Here is an 18,516-nt window from a genome sequence, read left to right as displayed (position 1 = left end):
TATTTTCCAGCATTTAAAGTAGATTATCATTGAGGTTGGCCCAACAAATGTTGTGCAGATATGCATGGATAACACATCGAATTGCGTTCGGGCTGGGAAATTGGTTGGGCAGGAGTGGCCGACCATTTTCTACACTAGATGTGCATGCCATTCCTTGGACCTCTTGTATGAGGACATTGGCAAAATTTCTTGGGTTGCGAAAGTACTAAACCAAGCAACTTCTTCCTTCTCATACAGAGAAGCTTGTTTTCATACACACAAACTTGAGGCTCATCTCCAAGATCAAAGAAAGAGCCTATGAGAGAATGGAGATCACATTGGAAATGCTGAACAAAGAAAAAGATGTGGAGTGCTTGATTGCCTTGCAAGATTGTTCATGTGGTGGACTTGTATAATTGGGTGCAATATTGGAGGAGAGCTGCCAGGTATACTTGGTTCCAAGGGTATTCATAATGTTCATGCACTAAAACGCCACAGTTTTCACCATCTCATTTATTTAGGACAGTATAAGGGCACGTCTACAGCCTTTGAGCTTGAGGATGGTCTTTATGAGGGCTGGGGTCATAGCCTCTTCTCTTCTTCGACTTACACTGGCAGCCTGGCCTCATCTTGCAATTAGCTGTCGAACCAGTTATGCAGGCTGAGAGTGTACCATAGGTTACTCCTTGTTTTATGTGGACAATTCCCTGTTTTTGCAATTATTCCAGATTTTGTACCAGACATCATATTCGTACCCATAATCTCTTCCCAAAAATTTATGAACCCATGTTTCCTAGAACATGATCAGTGCTGGAGCTATCTAGGAGATGGAACGTGAGATGATTTGATCAGGTGTCCTGTGGTGGATATGTGAATAGGATACTGTGTTGCATGGGGTTTATCCCCAGGCACTGGTCTTATGCAAGTAAATGCCATAAGCTTTAAATCTTTTTACTTAATGATAGCCCTCTAGAATAAGGTAGTAGTAATGACCTTTTTTCTTGTAGCGTTTGCTTTTGTCTACACCTCTTGCTACTGAATGAATTTTTACACAGTTATATGCACACTTGTGTGACTTATAGGCCTTCAAATATCTAGAACTTCTTGTTTGTCAGTGTAGGAAGTGATTACCTTTGTGTATGGTTGGATGTATGTTATATGGACATATAGATGGTGTAGGTCATTCTTACTCTTCCGATAGGGGTTAGCTTACCAGGTTATTTTCAGTACGGATTATTAAAGCTCACTTTTCACCATATGAATGCCATTTGTGCCATAATCCAGCAAGCTGTCATTGTCTTTCAATTGCTGTTTATTTTTCTGTTTTTCTGTCAATTTTTAATCAATGTCTAAGTGTAGGTTTGGACTGATTGAGGATGAATGTTACAGGTGGTTTCCAGGCTCTCTTTCATTGCTTCTTTAGGACATATGACTCGTATATCGTCACAGTTTGAGAAGACTCGAAAAGTTAGTGGGCCAAGAGCTCTACAACCAAGTCAGGTACAAACAGCTACAGTTTTTTTGCATATGATTTCGCAACCATAGTTTATGGATGCTATATTTATCAGTCTTACATCTAAAGTTAGCGACAAGGTTGTTGTTGTTTAAGAGTTTATTTTGCATTTGCAGTGGGGAATGCTTTGCCCTTGTGACACCCCTGAAGGGGAAGCATGTGGTCTTACAAAGAACTTAGCCCTTATGACACATGTGACAACAGATGAAGAGGAGGGGCCACTTATAAGTCTGGTATGTTTTGCTAAGAGGGTAGTACAACAAGATTTTAAAATAAAGATACAGGATTGCAACAATGGCTTTGTTTTTGTTAGTCTATTCAATATTTGATATATGGTTAATGTGACAGTGGGAGGGGGATGATTCTTGTGCTTGTTTCAAGAGGGATTTGGTCCTTTTCGCTGACTCATCTAGTATGAGGAACAGAAATGTGTGGCCCTCTACTTAAATGAGGGATGGAGACCTAGTGATAAAGTCGTGAGACTGTCACTGGCCAACTTTCTTCTACTTGGAAATCGGTCCTAGGCTTCATGAGAATTGTTTGAGAAATTCTTTTTCATGATCCAAGTTGTGCTTGCATGGTGCTTTAACATTGAATCTGTGTATGACTTGTTTTTTGGCATTGACATTGCTTGGTTTTATGCATATGACAGTTTGTAGGCTTCAGGACGCCCAAAAGGCCCAAGGACAAGCATGTGAATGCTTGCTTAACTCTATGGTTCACTTTTTACACCAATAAGCTTGGCGTTTGTGTATGTAGAGGTGTTTAGGTATGAAATTGATTATTATTATTAAAGCTATTGACTTTAGCCTTCCAAGGCCCTAAGGTCTAAAGCTCGGAAAGCTATTGGAGAAGTGTTAAGGGATAAGCACCCCACTTGCCCTTATAATCTAATTGACCTCTCTTCCTTGCATAGGGAATAGAGTACAGAGGATAAAGATTCCCTCTCTCTCTCTCTCTCTCTCTCTCTCTCCCCGCTACTCTTCTGTTCGCCTCGCTGCTGCCCTGCTCGCGCTATGCTGGCCCATCTCCCTGTCCGCTAGTCCCTCCGCCGCCTTCTGTTCGCTCTGTTCGCGCCTTTGTATGTAGCCGCCGCCTTCGCCCCTGCTCGCTGCCCTCTCTCCCGCCTGGGCTGGCTCTGTTCTGTCTGGACCCGCTATGCTTTTCTGTTCGCTTCGCTGAGCTGCTTGCGCTATGCTGGCCCGTCTCCCTGTCCTCTAGTCCCGCCGCCTCCCTTTTCCCACCCACCCTTCCTCAGGCCCCCAAGGGAGCAACATAACTCTCTCTCTCTCTCTCTCTCTCTCTCCTCCTTGCCTGTGGGAAGCGCTGCAGAGTAATCTCGAGGAATGGCTCCGAGTTTCCAAGAGAAGCTCGAGGCCCTCGAGACAGCAATGAAGACACTAATCAAGAAGAACAAGAAGACATCGGATTCCAACCTCAATGAGGTGGAGAACAAACTACACTGGCACATCATGGCCCTCGAAGCATGGGTCACGGACCTTGAACAAGAGAACACAGCACTCAAGGAGGAGGTGAGTGCATTGAAAGTGGAATTGGTAGCCGTCAAGAACACCGAGAAGGAAGAAGGGGAGATCAATGACAACACTCTTACGGCCATCAAAGAAGAGATCTTCAAGGAGATCACAAAGGACATGGAGGGAAAACTCGAAGCCAAGCACTCAGGATGGGTTGAGGTGGTGAAGAAGAACATCCGTAAAGAAGTGAGGTCAAAGGGAAGAACACCAAATCATTCACACCACCATTGAGGAGGAGAAGATGAGGCATGTCCGCCGCCTCAACATTCGAGTCACAGGTATATAGCCGAGACACCCGAGTCCACTCCCGAGAAAGATGGACAGCTTCTATCCATGAAGCTCGGCTACAGGGAAGAGGACCTTGTTCCCTTCACCAAAGCATGAAGAGCCGATAAAGACTCAACACGCAAGCGAGCCCTCATCCTACAGTTTGCAAGAGAGACGGAGAGGGTCACCTTCATGAGGAAGAGGGTGATTCTACGAGGATTACAAGGAGATCCCATCTATTTGGATGATGACCTTACAAGGATGCAGATAGAACACAGGAAAACATGGACGCCGAGAGTCCTATAGGCCCGGAAAGAGGGCAAGAGAGCATTCTATCGCGATGGCCGTGTCATCATCGATGGCAAGGCCACCGCCGATTAGCGCCGGGCGGCCAATGGGACATCGGCTATGGAGGATCGAGATTCACAGATACACATAGCAGTTTGGAACTGCAATGGAGCACTTTGGACACATCCTGGGAGGATGGAGGAGGTTATGGAGGGACGGGACATCATACTACTTACAGAGACTCACCAGAGCCTAGGGAGGGAGCTACCCAAAGTAGAGGGCTATCAGTGGTAGTTACATATAGGGGGCCACACAGCAGAGCACATCGAGAGGATATGGAGGTATAGCGGTACTCTTCAAGCGAGAGCTACGGGAGCGCCTACAGGTGGTAGCACGTGACCAGGAGGCTAGATACATGTGGATTAGACTGCAGCTCTCTGCAGACAGGGTGTTATACATTGCTCTACGCTACTTGTCTCCTAGAGGATCGAGATATGCCATGACAGTAGAGGATGAGAGTAGAGGCGAGGAAGAGGACACAGGGCCATTGGGAGAGTCACCATATGCAGCCCTTTCAGATGAGATCATACACTACTCCAACATGGGGGAAGTCCTCCTTGTGGGGGACTTCAATGCACGGACACAGAGCCGACAGTGCGACATTTATGATTAAGCTCTATACAAAAGCCGCCCATGGATGCAAATTCTTCTAATGAGAGGACTATTCCTAGCAAGGTTGCTAGGTCAGCTATTTTAGCTGTTTCTTCTGATGATGACTCCTATTCCTCTGTTGGGGATACAGATGATCAACCTATCCAGATATCTGAAAGCTTCAAGAACGACCTTGAAGATGTAGACAAATTGATAGATGAAGCCAAAGAAGTGCATCAAAGAATTCTTCAGATGAACAACCCAGAGAAGAAGACGAAGGAAAAATGATCATGCAGAATAAGAAAGGTCTTGTATCGAGGGACTTAGGCCCAATAGAAGTCATTGTAAGACTTGTATTGAATTGTTGTATCTTAGCAATGACTAATGTGATGAAAAATTTCTGCATGGACATGTGTCTACTCTACAAAGTACTCATAACGATTTTGAAGCAAACGTCTTTAAAATTCACTTTTACACACTAGAGGTGGAGGACACGGGAACTTGCAGGGTGTCAGAGGACATGGGGCTGGATAACACGAGATGGTCATCACTTACTTGAGCTGGGAGCGCGACACCATCTCGTTATTTACAACGGGATGAGACAGTGGCTGGATTCAGAGCATTGACATGCTTTCGACGATCGGGGGGGGGGGGGGGGGGGGTAGCATAGTGGACTACATCATGGGGTCCATGGAGACCACACAGGCAGTGACATCTTTCACCATCCCCCCTGTCCTATTGGTGCGGATCACACTTATCTCTTACTGTCACTGGCGAGCTCCACACTAGCACCCACACAGCCCACACAGGCATCGCATACAACTTTCTACTTCCCGATCCCCCCCTGTCCTATTGGTGCGGATCACACGTACCTCTTACTGTCACTGGCGAGCTCCACACCAGCACCCACACAGGCCACACAGGCATCGCATACAACTTTCTACTTCACCCATGACTTGGCGGCCATATATGAGCATCATGTATATGACGAGCTATTCCAGATGGATCCCCTGTCACCTCTAGATACACTCACCACCGAGCTGTCATCTCTACTACATACGGCCGCCACCCGCAGCTTCCCCCATCATACACACAGATAGATTTGGGAGCATGCCCCATAATCGGTGGTATGATGATGAGTGTAGAGAGCTATATAGACACCTCCGTGCCCAGAGAGCACTGGGGATCATTACATAGAGACAGGCGAGTCGACAGATGAGGATCCTCACATGCCGTAAGAGGAGTGCATGTGAGGAGGCACAGTACTGGGATATATACCACCTACTCATGAGCAGAGATGCAGCCACTGCATGGCGTAGGATGAGAGAGCCTCGCCCTCGTACCTCGATTGGGGATCCACACACATGGCACACATATGCAAAGAGCCTCTACCATATCCCTTAGCAGTCGCCCATACCACAGCCACAGGAATCCCGCCCTACCACCTCTACTTTCTTTACCGCCTCGATGGTAGAGAGAGCTATCCGCCGGTTACAGCATGGGAGATTGGCTGACCACATAGGTATACAGAGTGAGCATCTTATTTATGCAGCTGACACACTAGGACCCTTTGTTGCTCACCTCTTTAATAGGGCACTAGTGGAGGGCCTACCAGTTGAGTGGACTATGCACACCATCGTGCCTCTCCCCAAAGTGGGAGACATGCTAGACCCGAGCAACTACAGGATTTTCATGATTGGTCATACATTGGCCAAACTTTATGGCACAGTGCTCGAGGCAGAGTAGAGAAGGAGGGACTGCGAGCACCAGGGTAGGCTGGATTCCGAGGAGCTTTCTCCACTATTGACCATATATTCACTCTGAGATGTCTGATTGACCTGGCTAGGGCGCGGGAGAAGAGATTATACTGCTGCTTTGTGGATTTCCGCAAAGCATTTGACACGGTGCCACGAGAGAGACTCTTCCAACGCCTACAGTCATTGGGGATCCCATCAGAGATGGTTTGGGGCATCGTCTTCAGGCGCATACGATGCCCCAGGGGCTATCTGATGTTATTGCTAGCACCATAGGTGTGAAGCAAGGATGCCCACTCTCTCATACACTATTTGGGCTATACATCGATGAGGTGGCTGACTTCATTGGTCACAGAGGTGGGGACAGGGCAGACATCTCAGGTACCACAGTCCACATTATGCTATATGCAGATGATATTATTCTGGTCTCTGAGTCGCGGATGAGACTACAACACCATCTCCATGCACTCGATGACTTCTGCACACAGAGGGGGCTTACAGTGAACCTTAGGAAAACCAAGGCCATGATTTTCCACACCTCAGGGCCGGTTCGACGAGACAGGCCATCTTCACACTAGCAAGAGGACAGGTAGAGGTGGTAGTCATATGTGTACCTGGGGATTACATTTACGACTCCGCCAGGAAGATTTACTATGGCACAGGCAGCCAGGGATAGACTCACACGAGGGTATGCAGCTCTGGCCATGCTAGAGAGACAGTGTCACCAGGCACACTTCCAGGAGCCCCGCACGAAGGGGTGGTTGTTTGACACACTAGTCACCCCTGTGTTGATGTATGCTGCAGCAGTATATGGGCACCTGGGCTTGCCACCTCCACATGGTCTCAGATAGAGAGGCCTTAGATTCTCATGCTCTCACAGATGATCTGCAACAAACCCTCCGTCCCACATGACATTGTCTGGACGGAGTTTGCTGCACCTCCTATGCTAGTAGAGGCCCTCTTCCAGACGATCTGCTTCATACAGAGGATCAGAGATGTGCCGTCACATCGACTCTCACATAGAGCTTTTGAGGCGTCCAGGGAGCTCGCAGAGAGTGGAGATAGGAGATTATGGTATTCACAGATGATACAGTGGCTCACTCAGCATGGTCTTGACATAGATCACCTACCACCTTTCCAGTATGATATACATGCACCACACATCCAGCTCTCTCACAGTGAGAGGAACAGAGTCCTTCGGCAGGGTTAATGGCAGCGATACACTCGAGACTTGGATTACACCTAGTCAGCCTCTACCGCCTAAGATGCTATACTACAGAGATGAGTTTATGCGTATCTCAGCGGATGGATTCATACAGAGACCTGGATACATGGATGTGTACATGCCTCACAGTGCCCGAGTGGTGATTGGCCAGCTCAGAGTGTCATCACACCAGCTTGAGATTGAGGTAGGTAGGGCAACACGGATCCCCAGAGCACAAAGGATATGCAGACTATGCCAGGAGGAGGTTGAGAGTGAGGAACATTATGTATGCAGATGCAGAGCATATAGTGTCATTAGAGAGAGAGACACCACCATCTTCAGTGGACATCCCTCACTCCGCTAGATCATGGAGTCCGCAGACCAGCGCAGATTTGGCTAGTTCTTGCTAGAGACATAGCGCCATAGAGAGACATTGCTACGGACTCATACCACAGGGAGAGGTGGGCGACAGCTCTAGCTCACTGATTTCTTCCAGAGATCTATCCCAGTGCCTACCCTGACACAGGAGGGGGTTACACTTCAGCGCGCTGCGGACCTCCGAGCCAGACAGAGACCGAGAACACCAGGCTACTAGACTCTCAGACTACATTAGAGGGAGATCAGAGAGAGATACGGGCTCGACATCAGCACCATATCCAGGAGCGGCTAGCTCACTTACACTCACACCCGGAGATCATGCTCTGAGGTATTGTATCACATATTACAACCCCATTATGGTACTGGTTGGAGCTAGACAGATTTGCATTGCATTCTTGTATACCCTGCGCATATAGGTTGCATACTGAGCCTATAGCAGTAGTGCTCCATCCATCCCCCCCCCCCCCCCCCCCCCCCCCCCCCCCCCAGTAGTTTAGTACTTTCATAGTTTATTTCATGTTCATTTTGTCCTTTTTTTTCTGGACATCCAGAAGACATTGACAGTTGTACATTGATTTGTCTCATAGGTCGAGTTCGGCCTCTAGTAGACGTTAATACAGCTTTCTTTCTCTCTCTCTCTCTCTCTCTCTCTCTCTCTCTCTCTCTCTCATGAATACACCATCATCTCCGCCAATGCTGCCTCCATCAGGGCGTGGCCATCTTTTTGCCGCTGATCGCTGTCCTCTATGCAACATGCACCTGCGGCCCTCTGTCTTGAGCACTCCTGCCAAGAGCGTTAATCTTGCAGCTGAAATTTCAAGAGCAAGGTGCCACATCGGCAACATCATAGCATTAAGGTTCTTATTATTGTTGCCCTTGCTTTTTGGATAATGGCCAGGCTGAACACAAACATATATATTGGACTACTTGCCAATGAGAAGAAGTATATTTATAAAGCTGCCATTTAATGGCTTGCCAAAAGGGAGATTTCGGCCTCGGCCTGAGAAAGGGATCCATGTTGGCATACACATCATCAAGGGTGCTTCTTGTTGGAACTTGGTTAGACATATTAGCTCTTTTTGAGGAAGAATATAATTGATCACGTGACTACAAACGAGAAGACTTTGATCTTGGTTTAAGAAGGATCGGAAAAAAGATGATTTATGTGACATTCTACATTGAACTTCAAGCTGGGTTGCACTAGGACCACTGACGTGTAGACCTTGGGTTGTGTGGAGGGGTTTGACCACCAAAAGGTCATGTGTGGGCGAGGGGAGTTTGGTTTTTACTAGTCCCTATGTGTGTGTGTGGTCTAGTTGCAATCGCAAGTTTGGTTTTTACTAGTCCCTATGTGTGTGGTCTAGTTGCAATCGCAAGTTTCATAGGATGATTGTCGGCTTGCACTGCATGGTCAAGTTGTGACATGTTGTATTGGAGAGCTGGTGCTCCGGGTGTGAGTTTGCCCATGCCTCTTTCCTTTGTGGAATAAGGTTCCTAAGAAAAGGGGACGATCACGTTTAGCCCCTTATTAGTGTCGTTTACAACACACATATCTTAGGCTTTAGCACACATACACATATAATTGTTTTGTTTTTTCTGGGAAAAAGATCCTTCAATCAGTTAATAGAAAACAGCCACAAAGGGCTAAGTACAACCACGAAGGGCTAAATACAAACTCGCCTCATATAAGGGCGGGAGACAAGTGATCACAAGGGGAAGAGATGCTTCTCCTCTGGCTGGCCGCTCTGTGATGAGGAGAAGGCTATCTCATACATGGGGGGAGAAGGGGGGGGGGGGGACCACACAGGTGGTCTGTAATGCCAAATGGGGTCACCTCCTCTATCTGTGAGGAAAGCCTGCAAAGCCTGCAAAGTCTCAAGAAAGCTTCTTGCTGCTTCCGCATGCGGTGAGAACCTCCCTATAACTTCCCCCAATGATCTCGGAGGGTGTGATTGATATCAAACCATATGCTCCTGATGGTCTCAGTCGGCGGAGTGTGGGTACCCTTGATGGCCTCACTGCATCTAGCACACCAAATGTGCCAAGCTGCGATGCTACTGCAAATCTCCCATCTCTGGCATGAGCCTAGCCGCCAGTCACCTATAGGAGGGGCTGTGACTGGTATTGTTGCAATACGACAGTGAGAGACTTGAAGGGCTAGTCCTCCCCCGTCCTCCTCGTAAGCCCTGATCGCTCTAGCCTTTGTGCCCAAGTGACAGTGCCCCAAGTGATGATCCTGGTCGATGCCCTGTCCATAGCGAAGATGCGGAGAATCGGCTACTAAAGCTCCTGAGCCTTCGGGCAATCCCAAAGGCAATGTCGCTGAGACTCCTGATGGTGGTTGCACTGCGGAGAAGCCGTTGACTGACCTCGAACTGCCAGCCAAGTACTGACCTCCAAACTCTTGTGTGCCATCAGCCAAAGAAAGAGTGTGATCTCTAGGCCCAAAGGTGTCACAAAGCGTCTTCCAGAAATATGAAAGAAAGCGCTGTGATAGGCCTTGTGATTGCCAATGTGCTACTACTGCCGGTGTGCCATCTATCTCAGGCATCCGGATCCTGTGGCCTAGCCACGTTGTATATGCAAACAAGGGGGGATCCATAGTTTCTTCCCGATTTGCAAGATCATTCCAAGTCCACTGTAGCCGCGTGAGATGTGCTCCTCTGAGGCAATTGGAACTATCTGCTTGAGGGCTAGCCTAAGACGATACCAAGCTCGAAGTAAACTGTCCTCAAAAGCTGGGCTAAAACCCACGGGCTCGCATCTCTGTGAAGATCTATCGGGCACTTTGCGGCTAGGGGCCCCCAAGGCTTGGAGTGCGGGCTGAAATCCGGGCCAATAAGAAATCCTTCCAGGGCTCACCACCGGGAAGGAGTCGTTTGACAATCAGCTTGCCCAGCAGGGCACAGCTTAGAATAGCAGGATCGATGAGGCTAAGCCCCCCTCTGCTGCATGGCTGAATGATCACTTGCCATGCCACCCTGGCTGGCCTCCCATCACTTCCGGCCCATAAGAAATTCCGGATCAATCGTTGTACTTGGCCAATGCATGCCTGAGAAAAGGCCCGGCACGAAGTGATGTACTACATGGTGGGTTGAAGTACCTGGTTCACCACCACCACTCTGCCACATGGTGGGTTGAAGTACCTGGTTCACCACCACCACTCTGCCTGCCAGGGAGAGCCTCATTGAGCTCCAATATAAAAGCTTCTTCCGAATACTTTGAAGAAGCGGAGTGAGCTGTTGCTTGGGAGAGAGATCAATGCCAACCTGACAACCAAGATATCAAACCGGAGTGCCCCTCGAGATCGATTGGAAAGCCTCAACTGGTCGCCAAGTTGGGGCGGGTGTTGAACCTACCCAAAAACTACACGACTCGTGCTAGTTGATAGTTTATCTGCGCTCTTGATGTGCGGTAGAAAATCTCAACCGCCTCTGCGAAACTCTGGAGATTCCCAACATCTCCTGAAAAAAGGAAGGCTGTTGTGTCATCTGCCAACTCTGAATCAAGCAACTCCTGCTGCATATAGAGGGGAAGACGCAATCCTGGAGCCCGGTCTCTTGGGCAGAGATAAAACTCCTCATGGCCTCGGTGACGAAAAGGAACAGGTAAGGTGCCAATGGCAACCGTGTTGAACTGAGTGGGAAAGGGGAAATCTGTCACCTTGGGTTCCGTGAATGAGGACTTGGCTATGCGAGGCTGAGTAGAGTCTTGAAACCCCATGAATCCAGTCACGGGGAACCCATCCAGGTCATCGTGTCTTCCAGAAAGCTCCAATCCACCCTATCATAGGCTTTCTCGAAATCTAGTAGAAGCACAGTGAGGTCCTGCTGCCGCATCCTGGCTGAAGCTGTCGCCTCCCAGAAGGTAAATATGTTGTCGAGGATGCTTCTATCGTGAACAAAGCGAGTGTCATGGATCAAGTCTCGGAGAAAAGGCTGAAGTCTCCTGTTGATGGCCTTGGCCAATATCTTATAGGCTGTCCCAAGGAGAATGATGTGTCTCCACTGCCGGATCTTCAATGTGCAACCACCGTCCTTGGGAATCAAGTGAATCAAGTCTTCTAAGAGCCTCTCTGGCATGACACTTGTAATCATAATCTCATTGAAGGCAGCTTGAAGGCCACCTTCCATGAGGTCCCAATGGCGAAGAAAGAAAGGAGACTGAAAGCCTGTCCGCCCTTGGACATTTGCCCTTGGGAAGTGCCGTCAATGCCTCTGTTAACTCCTCAGCAGTAAATGCGGGAACCACGTCCCTCCTATGCCGCTAGACCCTCTTGTGTGCGTCCACCACCTGTGAAGATGTTGAGGCACTAGTGAGGAGGGATCGAAAGAAGTTTGTGGCAATAGCTCTCACCTGGGGGGGATCTAAAACAATAGCTCCATCCTAGCCACGCAACCTGCGAATACCATCTCTCCTCCTGTGGGGTCCAGCTATTTGAAAGAAATCCCCTGTGACTCTGCCACCTGCCTGTGTCCAGAAAGAGGCCCTAGCATGATACATGTACTCCACCCTCCTCTTCTCTATGGATCTAATCTCGCGAGAGCGGCGGCGAGCTGACTCTCGATGCATTGGCTGTCCGGGGACCTCTCCTGAAGCCGTTGTAAAGAGGCAAGACGACTCCTCAAACTCCTCTCCTGCTCCCGGAAACTCTCTAATTTGCTCTAGGCTACCTCCTGCAAGAAACTACTGATCTCCCCTAAGCCCTCATCCACCAATGTGCACGCAGCAGAGCCTGAAAGAAAATCCAACGTTGCCCATATCTGTTCTATCCTGCTGCATATCTCGGGGTCCGTAATGAGGCTGTTCGAAATCCTCGAGCTCACATGCCTCTCATACCTCCAAGGGTCCTCTAAGGACAAAATAACCGGGGCGTGATCAGAAAAGGAAAAACCTGCCAAAATACCAATCATACCCCCTCGGAAACAAGGCCACTCATCAACATAAAACCTATCAAGTATAGAGAGGTTGGGGCCGATGCTCCTGCTATCCGACCTCGAGAAGCAAAGGCTCCTAGGGCTACGCCCAAACTCTAGAAGATGCCAAGGGTCTTGTCCCTTGACTGCTAGAATCATCTCATCCCAGGCTGAGTGCTCTGCTCCTAAAGCCCTCCCTTAGGCTGACTTTTGGTGGCCGTGGCTCCTCCAAGCCTGTCCTCCACTAGCTCAATCATGTTAAAGTCACCGCCCAAGCACCAAAAGTCAGCCTGAGGAAGGGCTTGCCGTACTGAGCTCCAGAAGAGGCTCTACTTGTTGCAGCAGCGTTCGGAGCATAGATGTTGAGGAAGCCAACGCTATGCTCTCCAATAGTAATGGTAATCCACTGTGCCTGCCCTGCAAGGTGGATAAATATGGTAAGGTACGCATTCAGGTACATGTTGAGATTTTGCGGTAGGGTAAATACGTAAGGTCTGTAAAAACATAAAAAATATACTATATAGCGTACATATATATACAAAAAATGAATGAAAAAACAATTCATTTCTGAACTTTCAACAACAACACAATTACTAAAATGAGAGCTCCATCTGTCAACATGTTTCCTTCACTATCATACTCTTAGCGCTGGCTCTGCAATGGTGGTGACCGCAGCGGCCGGCACCCGCATCATCATCATCTCTCGCTGCAATGTTTGTATCAATGAGAGGACTGGCTATGTTTGCACTTCGCATAAGTCCGCTAAAATCGGCAACGGTGGCTAGCCTAGGGTTTTTTTTGGCCCAAAATGTTTTTAAAAACTGCCACGTTCTTGCCAATGAGGTGATAGCTTGCTGCTCAAGTGGTGGAGGTGTTTGCCTAGGACCAAGAGGTCTTGGGTTCAAAACCCCCCTTGATGCTTCCTCGGCGGCATCGCCTATAGGTGGATAAATAAGCGGCTACAAGCGGGTGCCTATGAACGGTGAAAATCGAAGGATCTTGGGCCAAAGGTCAGTCGGGGGGAGGGGGGGGGGGTTTGCCACGTACAAATCCATATAGTACAGTACAATACCGTACTGTACACTAAAACGTACCTTATAATAATGTACGTCGTACATATGCAATCTTGCCGCCTTGGGACAATGACTCCTAAGCTAGTTATTGCTGGTAGCAGCAGCTCATTGACAGAAATACACACCCCTCCCTGCGTCCTTGAGGGGCCGAAGGATGGGGACCAGAAAGTACGACTCTTGCCCGGAAGAATCTTCCCGCATCTGCGGAAACGCCCCTCCGAGAGATGATGGTCGTAGAGGAAAAGAATGTCTATGGGTTCCTCCACTACGGCACTTTGAAGCTCACCTCGTAGGACGCCTCGTCTTTGATAGCACCGAGGCCCCCCTATAGCCTGAATGTTCCATGAAACAATACACATATCAATCTCGGTGTGATGCGGCACTAGCAGAATTTCTCTCCACTCGAACAGTCATGGGCGAGGGTTTAGACGGGGAATAATCACAATCCGTGCAGGGACGAAGGCGCGCCAGGTGGGCACTAATCCTGTCCTCCATGTGACGCCAGTCTGTATGAGCACACACATATGCATGCTCCGGACTCCATCGATCACGGTAAAGGGATCTGTAAGAGGGGGGAAGAGGTATCGCAGCAGAGGTATGCATGAACACAAAGAGCAGCACCTCCAGACTGGAGACAACCATCTCTCCTGTCCTCGCCTCGATGGGCTGAACCTCCAAGCTCCATCCTAGCCAGTGGCCAAAAATGGGTGAGAATGTCGGTGCTGCGAAGATCGTGGAGATGGTGGGAGAGCTCAACTGCCTGACCTTGAATGGTAGCTGTCACTAACTGAGGAACCCATTGTGTCCGCGAGGCTCCACTGAAGGGGAAAGAGAACATCATCGCGCCGTTATCTGGCATAGAGGGTCTGGAGCTGTGAAAAACCACACATACCCGAAGAGGGCTACTGTCTCCTCAAACATGTCAGTCCCTTCCGTGGGCAGACACCGGAAGAAACTGTAGTCCATAGATTGTGCCAGGATCCTGGGGGCCCCACCTGGGGACTCTAGCAGGAGAGCCCTCACCGGGGAGGCAGTGATGGTCATCTCTGCCGGATCGGAGAATCGGTGAATCAAGCGACGAACTGACCCCGCCGGCTACCTCCGCACCGGGTCAGGGGGTGCGTTGCGGCGGGTAAAGTGAGTCACGAGACTGGGAGAGGAGGAGGGGGATCATTAGGAAGACGCACTTGTTGGCAAAGAGGGGATCAGAGGAAGACACACTTGTTGGCAAAGAGGCCTCATTGATCTTATTGGTTCTCCAGAGGAGTGTGTTAGACAACGATGTAATGCTGTCAGTGAGTCAGTCCCTGATAGATCATTAGGCCCCTGCATGGCAGGGGTGATTCTAGTGTTTCTCTCGCTTCTATGCTCTTGATGTTTTCAGAGATGCCTTGCATCCTCTATCATAGTACTACTACCATGCACGCACGCACGCGCACACCAAAACTTGCATGCGTGTGCACACGTACACGATGCTCCCTTTTTCTTTATCTTATCTCTTTGGCATCACAAACACTTTTCTGAAGTGAGGGGAGGGAATAAGGAGCCATGCTGCATAAAAACTTGAATTTTCTCACTGTCCACAAAGGGTGTGAATAATATCAAGCCAGACGCTCCAGATGGACTCCGCTAGCAGGTGAAGGTGCCCTCGATGGCCTCACTACAGTGAGCTCTCTAAATATGCCATGCAATAATACTGCTGCAAATCTCCGGGAGTCCAACGATCAGTGGATGGAGCTTGAACCAGCACTGCAGAACTACGAAAATGGGAGGGACATGTAGAGCAAGTCCCCCACCCTCCTTGGTAAGGGTCGATTAGACTGCTTGAGAAGAAAACCACGAGTGAAGTAGTAGCACGTCGTGCTGTCTCCCCCCCTCCTGTGGTGCTGCCTGCCCCCCCCCCCCTTCCTTCCTCGCTTGCCCCCCCTTCTTCGCAGCTACGCCCGCCCGCACCCCATATCGCCCCCCCCCTTTTGTGCCCTTCAGTTCCTCTTTCCTGCCAGAGCCTCCCCCCCAACACAAACACAAAACCCCCCCCTTTCCCTTTCTCCCGTAGTCGTTTTTTTTTTCTTTTTTTCTTCTTTTTTTCCTTTTATTTTCTTTCTTTTCTTTTTCTTTGTTTGAAGCTACTGTCTGTGAGACAGGATCAGGAGTCATAGTTCCAAGACATGCTCAGTGGGTTAGCATTTTGATTGGAGGAGATAGCGTTGGCTTCCTCAACATTTATGCCCCGAATGCGGCTGCAAGTAGAGCTATCTTTTGGAGCACTGTCCGACAAGCCCTTCCCCAGGCTGATTTTTGGTGCATGGGCGGTGACTTTAACATGACAGAGGCAGAGTTTGCAGACGACATAGTAGCCTACCTTGCTAGAGATGTTGAGAATCTACAGAGATTCGCGGAGGCGATAGAGATTTTCTGCCGTGCATCAGGAGCACAGATCAATTGGCACAAGTCGTGTGGTTTTGGGGTAGGCTCATCACCCACCCCGACTTGGCGACCAGTTAAGGCACTCCAGTTCGATACCTCGGCTACCAGGTTGGCATTGATATCTCTCCTGAGCAGCAGCTCGCTCCGCTTCTTCTGAGTATTCGGAAGAAGCTTGTCTATTGGAGCTTGGCGAGGCTATCCCTAGCAGGCTGAGTGGTTGTGGCGAACTAGGTACTGCTTGCCACCATGTGGTACATCACCTTGTGCTTGGCCTTTTCTCTTCGAAGGATTTCAGCCCGCACTTGGAAGGATTTCCTCTTCGTCGGGATTTCAGCCTCCACTTCGAGCGTTGGAGGCCCGTGGTCCTAGATGGATCTTCTCAGAGATGCGAGCCCATGGTTTTAGTCCTGCCTTTGAGGATAGATTCGCAGCCAGTCTACTTTGTGCTTGGGATCATCTCAGGCCAGCCCTCAGACAGATTGTTCCAGTGGCCTCAGAGGAGCAGCTTCGGCAGCCTTTGATCTGGAACCCCTTGATCCGTTTACCCAGTGGCCACATGCTAGGGGCCCGACCACACATATCCTGGGGCGCCTTGAGCATGGGACCAACTAGGTCTCTTGGAGATTGGGTTGCACACAAGTAGTTACAGAGGCCTGACAGGGATCCAGGGTAGAGATAGGCTCAACATCGACATTGACTCAGCTATTCCTCTGGAATGGCCGACTCCTATGCTGCCCCCCCCCCCCCCCCCCCCCGGATGTGGCTAGGCATGTTCACACGATATTCTTGTGGCGGTCTATGGAGCAGATGAGGACAATTGTCTTCTCACTTTTTCTTTTGGATTACATGGCAGATTAGAGAGATCAGAGTAGCTCCAGCTGAGATCTGCGCCTGCGAGCTTCGCCCTTTCCCCCTCTCGCTGCTTCTCGCCGCCGCGCCCCCCTCTCCCCCCGCCTGTCCCCTGTCTTCTCCTCCGTCCTCTGCCCCGCCTCCTTCCTGGCACCCTTCGTCGCCTTCTCCCCCCGCCTGCTGCCTCGCATCCTCCCCCGCCATCGCTCCCCCGCCTCCTTCCTCTTTTCCTCCCCCGCCTTCTTCCCCCCCCCCGCCTTCTCCTCCTCCGCCTCCTTCCACGTTTCCTCCCCCGCCCATTCCCCCCCCCCCCCCCCCTTTCTTCCTCGCTTCCTTCCCCCCGCCATCTCTTCCCCCGCCTCTCCACCCCCCTCGCTTCCTTCTCCTCCGCCTCGCTTCTCTCCACCGCCACCTCTACCCCCTCCGCCTTCTCCTCCGTTGCGCGACTCTTCCCCTCCGCCTTCTCCCTCTCCTCCCCTTCCGTCTCGCCCCTGCCCCCACCGCGAGCTCCCCCGCCTCAGCTCCCCCCTCCCCCTCCCCCCCCCCCCCCCCGCTATCCTGTAACCCTCTGCCTCTCCTTTTCCTCGCAGGGTGTGTCCCTCCCATTGGTGACCCCGGTTTCTGGCCTTTTCCCTCTGGAGGACTCCATGGAAGCCGCTCCGACTAACCCTGTCGATTCCGGTCTCCGTCTGGAGTTCACAGCTGAAGATCATCAGTTGTTTGTTTCCACAGTATCCGCTCTTGAGGCCTCCTCCTTGGTCTGCAAGATAGTGGGTAGCCGTCCGATGCGGAGAGCGCTTCGCGACCTTCTGCAAGGCAGCCTTGTTGGCGTGCCCGCCAAGATCGTCAGCGTAGATTTTTTGGGACGTGGCGAGTCCCCCCAGGCAGCTCAGATGGTGCTGGCTCGGAGCCCCATTGCCCTCCGCTCATCCCGGACGTTCCTGGCGCGATGGACTCATGGTTTCGACCCCGCTTCTGACCCGCTAGCAGGCGCGACAGGTTTTCCCGTCACTATCTGCTTTCCTGGACTCCGTAGGGAGTACTTGCCCCTCTTGTCATCCATTGGCAAGGCGTTCGGGCAGGTGGTGGAGACGCCTCAGACAGCGGCTTCAGTGATAGCTCGGGCAGCAGGACTCCCGGCCATTCGTGTTGTGGTTCCATCACCGGAGTCCCTCCCGAAGACGATCCTCCTCCCTTGTCTTTCTGGAGGACATCTGATACCGCGCGTGGAGTATTCGGGCCTGCCCGGCCAGCGCTATACATGTCGGGAGATGGGCCATCTCGCACGCGCTTGCCCCCGCAAGGGGGTTCATCCTTCACGCTATGCCGCCTCTGGACCCCCTGCAGGAGACCCGAGGGGTGGCCATCCACCTCAGAGACCGGACATCCCTGGCTCGCCACAATAGGCGCCATGATCTGATGAGCAGGCCCCGGCGGAGGATGCCGCACAGACCCAGGAGGCTGGCGGATGGCAGGAGGTTCGCCGGCGGAAACGCCCGGCCCGCAGGGACCGTCGCAGACGCCAGCAGGCAGCACAGGCTGGCGGACAGGCGACTCCGGTTGGCGTACAGGCTCCTACCCGCACTTATGCTCCAGTCAGGGATAGGCGGCCAGCATGTCCCACCCCGATGGACGAGGATTCAGGCTCAGTGCCCGTTGAGGCCGCTGGTGGAGCCTCCCAC

General features: G+C 50.7%; 1 protein-coding gene across 1 annotated transcript in view; it reads left to right on the top strand.

Moving 5' to 3' along the window:
- The window catches only part of NRPC2 (nuclear RNA polymerase C2), a 161,063-nt gene that overhangs the window by 88,006 nt on the left and 54,541 nt on the right, over nt 1–18,516 (top strand). Inside the window, exons 17-18 of the mRNA XM_086781473.1 lie at nt 1,369–1,479; nt 1,609–1,725. Of these exons, the coding sequence (XP_086637599.1) occupies nt 1,369–1,479; nt 1,609–1,725 (228 nt within the window). The remainder of the gene's footprint in view (nt 1–1,368; nt 1,480–1,608; nt 1,726–18,516) is intronic.

This window comes from Cibotium barometz, chromosome 43, assembly GCF_041138505.1.
Source record: "Cibotium barometz isolate CiBa-2024 chromosome 43, ASM4113850v1, whole genome shotgun sequence".
NCBI classification, from domain to species: domain Eukaryota; kingdom Viridiplantae; phylum Streptophyta; class Polypodiopsida; order Cyatheales; family Cibotiaceae; genus Cibotium; species Cibotium barometz.
Note: the sequence above shows the minus strand (reverse complement) of the source record. Positions and strands in the feature narration are given on the sequence as shown.